Source organism: Chrysochloris asiatica, unplaced genomic scaffold, assembly GCF_000296735.1.
Source record: "Chrysochloris asiatica unplaced genomic scaffold, ChrAsi1.0 scaffold00127, whole genome shotgun sequence".
Lineage (NCBI taxonomy): Eukaryota > Metazoa > Chordata > Mammalia > Afrosoricida > Chrysochloridae > Chrysochloris > Chrysochloris asiatica.
In genome coordinates, this window is record NW_006408645.1 from 1,189,221 (window position 1) to 1,199,006 (window position 9,786).

At 41.3% G+C, this 9,786-nt stretch overlaps 1 protein-coding gene across 1 annotated transcript in view; it reads right to left on the minus strand.

The window, feature by feature from the left end:
* Positions 1–9,274: 9,274 nt before the first annotated feature.
* Positions 9,275–9,786, minus strand: part of LOC102840239 (40S ribosomal protein SA-like) — a 4,716-nt gene continuing 4,204 nt past the window's right edge. The window contains exons 4-5 of the mRNA XM_006869178.1: positions 9,656–9,784; positions 9,275–9,535 (exon numbers count right to left, since the gene is read on the minus strand). Of these exons, the coding sequence (XP_006869240.1) occupies positions 9,275–9,535; positions 9,656–9,784 (390 nt within the window). The remainder of the gene's footprint in view (positions 9,536–9,655; positions 9,785–9,786) is intronic.

Here is a 9,786-nt window from a genome sequence, read left to right on the forward strand (position 1 = left end):
AAAACAAGGCCAGGGGCAGACTGTGGAACAGACCATCAATTACTCATATACAAAATCACACTGAAGCTGAAGAAAATGAAAACAAGTCCACGAGTGCCAAAATATGACCTTAGATATATTGCACTGGAATTTAGAGATCTGAAGAACAGATTTGATACATTAAACACTAAATACCGAAGATCGGAAGACTTGTGGGATGACATAAAGAATATCATACATGAAGAAAGCAAAAAGTCATTAAGAAGATGAGAGAGAAGGAAAAGGTCAAAATGGATGTCAGAAGAGATACTGAAACTTGCTGTCCAATGTAGAGATGCTCAAGCAAATGGAAGAAATGAGGAGGTCCAAAAGCTGAACAGAAAATTTCAGAGATCAGCTCAAAAAGATAAAGCCAAATATTAACAACAAAATGTGCAAAGATCAGGAGTCAGAAAACCAAAAAGGAAGAACATGCTCAGCATCTCTCAAGCTGTGGGAACTGAAGTTCAAGCCTCGACTTTCGTTATTGAAAGATTCTCTGGGCAAATTATTTAATGATGCAGAAAGGATCAAGAGAAGATGGAAGGAATATACAGCGTCACTGGACCAAAAGGAAATAGTTAATGTTCAACCATTTCAAGAGGTAGCATATGATCAAGAGCCAATGATACTGAAGGAGGAAGTCCAAGGTGCAGTGAAGGAATTGGCAAAGAACAAGGCACCAGAAATTGATATAAAAATTGAAATCTTGCAAAAAGTGAGGTGGCACTGAAGGTACTCAATCATCTCTGCCTAGAATTTAGGAAGACAGCTAACTGGCCGACTAATTGGAAGAGATCCATATTTGTGCCCATTCTAAAGAGAGGTGACCCAATGGAATGTGGAAATCATTGGACAATCTCTTTGATATTCCATGCGAGTAAAGTTTTACTAAAGTAATACAGAAACAGCTGCAAGCATACATTGACAGAAAACTTTCAGAGGTTCAAGCCGATTCAGAAGAGGTCATGGAATGAGAGATACCATTGCTGATGTCCAATGGATATTGGCTGAAAGAGAATATCAGAAATATGTTCACCTGTGCTTTATTGACTACGCAAAGGCTTTCAATTGTGTGGATCCTCAAAAGCTATGGTCAGCATTGCCAAGTATGAGTATTCCGGAACACTTAATTGTGCTCATGAGGAATCTGTACCTGGACCAAGAGGCAGTTGTTCGAACAGAACATAGAAACACTGAATGGTTTAAAAATAAGAAAAGTATGTGACAAGGTTGTATTCTTTCACCTTACTTATTCAACCTCTATGATGAGCAAATAATCCGAGAAGCTGGGTTATATGAAGAAAACCGTGGCATCAGGATTGGAGGAAGACTTAAATTAACAAGCTGCAATATGCAGATGATACAACCTTGCTTGCTGAGAGTGAAGAGGACTTAAAACATTTACTGATGAAAATCAAAAAGCATAGCCTTCGGTATGTATTATATTACATCTCAATGTAAAGAAAACAAAAATCCTCACCACTGGACCAATAAACAACATTATTATCAACAGTGAAAAGATTGAAGTTGTCAGGACTTCGTTCTTCTTGGATCAACTATCAACACTCACGGAAGCAGCAGTCAAGAGATCAGACGATGTATTGCATTAAGCAATCTGCTGCACAAGACCTTTTTAAAGTGTTGAAGAGCAAAGATGTCTGCTTGAGGACTAAGGTGCACCTGACCCAAGCCATGGTATTTTCAATAACCTCATATGCATGCAAAAGCTGGACAGTGAATAAGGAAGATCGTAGAAGAATTGATGATTTTGAGTTATGGTGTTGGAGGAGAATATTGAAAGTGCCATGGGTTGCCAAAAGAACAAACAGATCTGTGTTGGACGAACTGCACCCAGAGTGTTCCTTAAAGGCCAGGATTGCCAGGCTTTGTCTCTCATACTTTGGACATATTGTCAGGAGGGACCAGTCGCTGGAGAAGGATATCATGTTTGGTAAGGTAGAGGGTCAAAAAAAAGAGGAAGACCCCCCAACCACATGGATTGGCCAAGTGGCAGCATCGATGGACTCAAGCATGGCAACAGTAGTGAGGTTGGCCTACGATGGGGCAGTGTTTAGTTCTGCTGCGCATACAGTCGCTATGAGTCAGTGTCAACTCAATGGCACCTAACAACAACAAAGGTTATACGATTTATAAACTATTGTATCAGTTCTCTATTGCTGATTAACGCTCTCCTAAAGCTAAGTTGCTTACAACAACAACAAACATTTCTTTTTCTTACAAATGCGCAATTTTGACAGAGCTCAAAAGGAATGACTTGGGGTCTGTGGTATGGTAAAAAATGTACTAGCTTAAATTCTAGAAATTGAGAGGGGAAAAAAGTCTGAGGCAAAAGAGGAGAAAAAGGAACACAAAGTTTTTCCACACTGAGAGTAGGATTATTTGTAGAGTATGTTCAGACAACAGGAGCTGTGCTGGTGACATCCTCCTCCTACCCTTGAGCTCCAAGAAAAATTCACTCATTTCCCATGGTGCCTTCTCTTTAGGACTGTTCAATGTCGGTTGGCTATTAAGCCCCCAGGCTGCTGAGCACTAGCAAGATGCAGGGGTTTAGAGGAATTCCTCCTAAGTCTCTTACCACAAAATCGACTGAGGACACATTCTTCCCTGGTTATTGACTTGTTTCCTGGTAGAACTCTTGTGAAAGACGAACAGGTGAGAAGACGTATTTTACACCCCCTGAGTCGTTGTTTAGCTCTCTGAGCACAAGATCTCAAATAGCAGAGGAACCCCAAATGCAATCCCCACTCCTAATAAGCTGCACCTGGTTTTGGAGACGTGCTGGAGAGAAAGCATTCTACCTAAAGATCACCTCTGTCCGTTGCTGTGCTAAAGTTTGTAGACTTAGGTGTAATACATACATAGTCATAAATTCCTGTTTTCTCAGTTTCCACTATGGTATTTAACAACAACTGTGGGAATGAGTAAGGAGAAATATATAAATTCTTTGAAGTGTAAAAAGGCCTTTTTTTGCTAAGTACTGCATTAAAAAAAAAAAAAAGTGGCTTAGGAATCCCTAACCCTTAAGCACCTTCACATGGTTGGTGTGTCTTTTCTCCAAACTATAGGGTATGTGTTTAGGGGGTTGGAGAATGTTTATAATTCTGTCAGATTCCAGTCTCCTGTTCCCTGAAGGGCACATGGTCAGTTTTCAGGAAATATTGTTTAATGGCAAAATTACAAAGTATAAAAGTTTACCCTCTTTCTTTTTCCTTTTGCAGCAAGTGTGTCAGACAGTGGTTTATTTCACGCATAGGTTATTGGTGGCAGATGGACAGAAGATACAACCCAGGCCAGCTTCCCAGTCCATTGAGGGATACTTTATAACACATCAAGCCTTGCAGTCTCCTCTTGGATATTCAAATAGAAGCAGGTCAGCAATTGCTCTTTATCTAATCAAAATGCAAATGAACAACACTGAAATGCAGTTTTTCATTGATCCTATTAATAAACATTAAGGAGCTCTGGTAGCTTAGTGGTGACGAATTAGGCTGCTAACCTCAGGATCTGCAGTTTGAAACTACCAGGTATTGCGCGGGAGAAAGATGATGCTTTTTGCTCCCATAAAGATTTACAGCCTCGGAAATTCTGTGCAGGGTCGCTAAGAGTCGGAACTGACTCCATGGCACTTAACAACAACAACATTAACAAAAATTAATAATTATGTTGTTGTTAAGTGCAATAGAGTTGGGGTTCAAACTTATAGCAACTCTTTATAGGGTTTCCGAGGAATAGCTGGTGAATTTAAACCCGCAGACCTTACGATTCAAATATGGTGATGAAAATTAGAATCCTGCCGTCTCTTTTGTTGCAATTAGAATGCAACTCAGAAAAACTTAATCATTTTTGTTAAAAACTTTAAAATGTTCCATCACTTGATCTAGTCAACCTCGAGGATGGCCAATGCAGTCATATTCATAATAGAGATTTTATAAAATATTCAAAATAGAAAACAAAATATTTATAAACTCTTGTAATCAGTTGACAACTTATTATCTAGCTAATCTATACAACAACAAGAAAACCTGGGTGGTGCAAATAGTTAACATGTCCAACAGTTAATCAAAGATTCAGGTCCGCCCAAAGGTGCCTCCAGAGGCCTGGTGACCTAATTAGGAAACACCCAATTTTGGCAACCCTATGGAGCACAGTTCTACTCATGCAAACATGGTGTCACCATGAGCTGGGGTCAACTCAACAGCACCCAAATCTAGGTTAAAATAGTTACAACAGATATAATACCATGCAGAAGTGTTTATTATACAATTGCAAGGGAAAAAGTCAGTTGTATGTATATCCCATATATAATTATCCATAAGGAGCTCTGGTAGCGTAGTGGTTAAGAATCGTGCTACTAACCTCAAGGTTGGCAGTTCAAAACTACCAGCCATTCCGCAGGAGAAAGATGACGCTTTCTGCTCCTGTAAAGATTTACAGCCTCAGAAACCCTGTGCAGGGTCACTATGAGTTGGAAGCGACTCCACAGTACCTAACAATTACATTGCCAGATAAGATCATTGCTATAATAAATACACATATGAATTCGTTTCTGACTTTAATGAAAAACCTTCTAGAATTTTTCCAATGTATCAGTTATCTATTGCTGAGTTAATACTCTCCTAAAGCTAAGTTGCTTACAACAACAAACATTTCTTTTGCTTACAAATGGGCAATTTTGACAGAGCTCAACAGAAGTGACTTGAATATGGTCCCCATTGCATCAGCTGGGATGGCTTCAGTTGGAACTGGACAATCCACTTTCAACATAGGTCAGTTACATGGCTGGCAAGTTAGTGCTGGCTGTTGGCTGGGAGTTCAGTGGGCCTTTCCAGCCTTTGGGTTGGGAGTCTAAGTTCCTCTTTCTGTGGGCCTCTCCTCAGCGGCTTAATTCCTTTAAGGATGACTGTGTTTCAATAGCAAATGTCTCAAGTTACCCCAACAAAAGGGAATGACATTGTTATGATCTATCCTGGAAACCACATAGCATCACTTCTACTATACTTTAAGGAGACCTAGTAGCACAGTGTGGCACTGTGAGATAATGCACTGGGCTGCAAAGTCGGTTTGAACTGCAAGCATGACGGCTCAATTCACCAGCTGCTCCTTGGAAACCCTATACAGGGTAGCTATGAGTCAAAACTGACTCAATGAAACTAACAACAGTAGCACAGTGGGTTATACATTGGGCTGGTAACTGCACATTCAGCAGTTAGAATCCACCCGTGCTCCGTGGGAGAAAGATGAGATTTTTCTGCTCCCGTAAAGATTTACCACCTCAGAAACCCTATACAAGGCCACTGAGGCAGATCTGACTTGACAACACAGAGCAGCTACTATATATACCTTATTAGCTGAATGAGTTTGCACTGAGTATAAGAATTTTAAATCCGCAAAAGGCTTTTGATTGTGTGGATGACAAGCTATGGATAACATTGCCAAGTATGAGTATTCTGGAACACTTAATTGTGGTCATGAGGAATCTGTACCTGGACCAAGAAGCAGTTGTTCGGACAGAACATGGCAACACTGAATGGTTTAAAATTAAAAAAGGTGTGCGACAGGCTGTATTCTTTCACCATACTTATTCAACCTGTATGCTGAGGAAATAATCTTGAGAAGCTGGGTTATATGAAGAAAAATGTGGCATTACAATTGGAGGAAGACTCATTAACAACCTGTGATATGCAGATGATACAACTTTGTTTGCTGAAAGTGAAGAGGACTTAAAACATTTACTGATGAAGATCAAAAAGCACAGCCTTTGGTATGGATTACATCTCAATGTCAAGAAAACAAAAATCCTCACCACTGGACCAATAAACAACATTCTTATCAATGGAGAAAAGATTGAAGCTGTCAAGAACTTTGTTCTTGGATCAACTATCAACACTCAAAGAAGCAGCAGTCTAGAAATCAAACGATGTAGTGCATTAGGCAATGTGCTGCACAAGACCTTTTAAAGCGTTGAAGAGTAAAGATGTCAGCTTGAGGACTAAGGTGCATCTGACCCAAGCCATGGTATTTTCAATAACCTCATATGCATGCGAAAGCTTGACAGTGAATAAGGAAGACCGTAGAATAATTGATGCTTTTGAGTTATGGTGTTACAGGTACCAAAAGAACCAATAGATCCGTTTTGTTAGAAGTGCAGCCAGAGTGCTCCTTGGAGGCCAAGATGGCCAAACTTCGTCTCTCATACTTCGAACATATTGTCAGGAGAATGATATCATGTTTGGTATGGTGGAAGGTCAGACAAAAAGAGGTACACCCCCAACAAGATGAATTGGCCAAGTGGCAGCATGAATGGACTCCAGTGTGGCAACAGTAGTGAGGTTGGCCTAGGATCGGGCAGTGTTTTGTTCTGCTGTGCATACGGTCCCTATGGGTCGGTACCGACTCGATGGCACCTAACAACAACAATCCTATCCTGCTCAGTGTCAATTGTGTAAACCAGTCCAGGGAAATGAAGATACCCCACCTCTGATGCCAAATATTGTAGTGGGTAACACAGTCCATTCATTTTTGGAAATCACAGCTTCCTTTCCCTAGCCAGTTCAGACCCCAGCTGCCCAGGCAGCTCTTCTAGCTCACCCCTAGCCATTCAGAACTAGGTTATCTCATCACATGCCATCTACGGCTAGATCCACAGGTACCAGCCACAAGCTCAGGGGTTCCATACTCTCCCTTCAGATCAGGTGGTCTGAGTCACTGAAATGATTCACAGATCTCACTAGAAACACCATGCCTGAGACCACAATTTTAATATAATAAAACAGGAAGGATGTAACAATATATGCATTGAGGGTATGTCTGGACGGGGCCAAGCTTATGCTCCAATTAACAAATGTTCTCTCTCACCAATCAGGAAGCTCTTCAACCAGGAATGCTCCCATTGCATCTGCAGCTTACAGCAGAAATGCCGCCTATTGGTGCTACTCTTGAACAGTTCTCTCAATCAGGACAACTGCTCTATTCTCAGCTAGCTCAGCTGTTCGTTCCATCAGTGTGGCTCTCAGCTTGGCTCTGCCCTCCTGGGCCTAGTTTTTAGCCAAGTCCTGTGAGCTAATGCAGCAAACTGCAGAGTCCTTTGAATTGCAAGGTCGGTGGTTCAAACTCACCAACTGCTCCTTGGAAACCCTATACAGGTAGCTATGGGTCAGAGCTCTGCTCAATTCCTCATCCACCCGGAGTTCCAGTACAGCTCTTCCCTTTGTTACCAAACTGGCAGCTCCATCAGATCCTTTCCATCCCATAGCTTTATATAAGCCGGTACTCATCCTCCTCAGTTATGTGAAGGTTCTTTTGACAAGAATTTTGAGGCTCCCTGGCCAAACCAGGCAAAAACAGTAAACCCTCAGTGATACCAGGAACCTAGACTTTTAGACCATTTTATTTTTTGTAAGGCCATTTCTCCTCACTGCACAGTAAATCAGTTTTCCATCCAGGATGACACAAATGCCATCCGCGGAGTTGTGTCCAAGTGTATGATGGGTATATGGATGAGGTAGTTGTATACTAAATTTGGTGTTTTAGTCTCTTAAAAAGGGACTTGAAACACTTCATCTCCTTTATTGTTAGGTGCCATCTAGTTTTCAACTCATCGCAACCCATGGCAGAATAAAATTTCCCATATGAATTTTCCTGGTCCTTATCAGTTCTGGTTTGGCACGGTGGGTTAATGTGCTAGATGGCAAAGTTGGTTTGAAATGGAAGGCTGGTGGTTCAAGCTCACCAGCTTCTCCTAGGAGACCCTATACACGGTCACTATGGGTCAGAACCAACTCAGACATTTAACAACCTTTAGATACAAATCATTGGAGTACTGGTGTGGTGCTGTGGGCTAATGTGCCAAGCCGTTTGAACTGCAAGGGTGGTGGTTCAAGCTCACCAGCTGCTCCTTGAAAACCCTGTACAGGGTGGCTATGGGTCAGAATCAACTCGACAGCACTTAACAGATACAAATCATCAGGTCTTTCTTTCAGAGCCACTGGGTTCAAACCATCTTCAATTAGCCACACACATCACCATTTATTTGCTCCTTGTGTTGACTACACTACACACATTCTATATTGTTGGATGCTTATTGCCTCTACACCATAAAGTTTTCACACAATGTTTTCCACAAAGGAGTACATCTATAAAGCATATAATCTAACCTTTGCCTACTTTTGAACTTTTTACAAATGAAATCATGACAGGAATAATTTTTTCTTTTGTCCAAAGTTACACATGTGACTGTAATTGTTCTTTGCTCATTTCCTTGTTGCCTGTCATGATGGTATATGACAATTTGACTACTGTTGATGTCAATTAATGTTCTTGTGCCTGTATCCTTGCACAAATGAATCTGGTATATACTCCTTATCAAAAAATGCCAAATTGTATCAGTTTACACCTAGAGTTCTTGTTCTAAATCTGTTACCATAATTTGCCAGATTTTATGGTAGATTTGCATAGGAAAAGAACACTTTTAACCACACCTTAATGCAAGAGACCTCTCCAAGGAGCCCAGAGAAAGGGTTTGACTGCTGCTTCCATGAATGTTGATGGCGGATCTAAGCAGAATGAAGTCTGCCAACTTTACTCTTTTCTCCATTTATGTTATTGGTCCAGCGCTCAGAATTTCATTCTTTACAATGCGGTGCAACCCATAAAACAAAGGCTTTGGTCTTTGATCAGTATTTGCAATACTCTTCACAAGTGTGTACAAGCCTTTATCCCGACAGCCTTACAGAATATAACCCACAGCTCTCTGAGAGTTACATTAATCCCAACTAGTTTTAAATATGAAGTTTAACAAAAACTACCACCTGACAGTCCTGGGGTGATGCTGTGAAATAAACTTACCAGGTGCTCCTCAGAACCCCTACACAGGGGTCACTATGAGTTGAAACTCAGTGGCACTTAACAAATCAATAGTAGGCAGAGAACGTTGACAGTTCGGAGTGTTCCAGCCCTTGACCCTGAAGAGTAAGGTATCAGTTAAGGGACAGGGGAAAGCTCATATTTTCTAAAGTTCAACTCATTATTTATTTTTACTTTGAATCTGTATTATTCAGGAATAAAAAACTTATACCCAGGTTAAAACCACTTGAGACTTACAAGAGACCTAAAAAAGCAACCTCCAGATATCTTATCAGGAATAAAAAATAAACATATAAACACTATTCTTTAGAAATTGATGTTTATTTCCGTCAACCTTATTTCCATTTTCTAAGAGATTTAAAAGAACAGCTTAAGACCACTCAGTGGTTGTTCCTACCCACTCAGTGGCCTGAGCAGTGGGGGCTGCGGACCAGTCTTCAGTTGCAGGCTGAGCACTCCAGTCTTCAGTAGGGAACTGCTGAATGGGCACAGAGGGCACCTGCACGCCTTCAGACCAGTCTGCGACCTCCGGCTGGGCAGCAGTGAATTCAGGAGCAGGTGCAGTCCATTCGCCCTGAAATTCTTCCTTGGTCACAGCCTTTTCAGCAGCGGCCTGCTCTTCCTTTTCAATCTGTTTTTGTTTTTGAAGAAAAAAGAAAAGGTTTACAGGTACTGACAAATTCTACTCCCCCAAACCAAAGGAAGTTGTTACAAGGCTCGTGTACCCACAAGACTGCATGGAGGCGCTCACCTCTTCTGGATCTCTGTAGAAATAGAGGTCAGGCATGACTTCCCACGGGTGCTCCCGAGAGATGGTGCCACGCATGCGCAGAACTTCCCGAGCCAGCATCCACCACATCAGACCCACTGAATGAGCTCCCT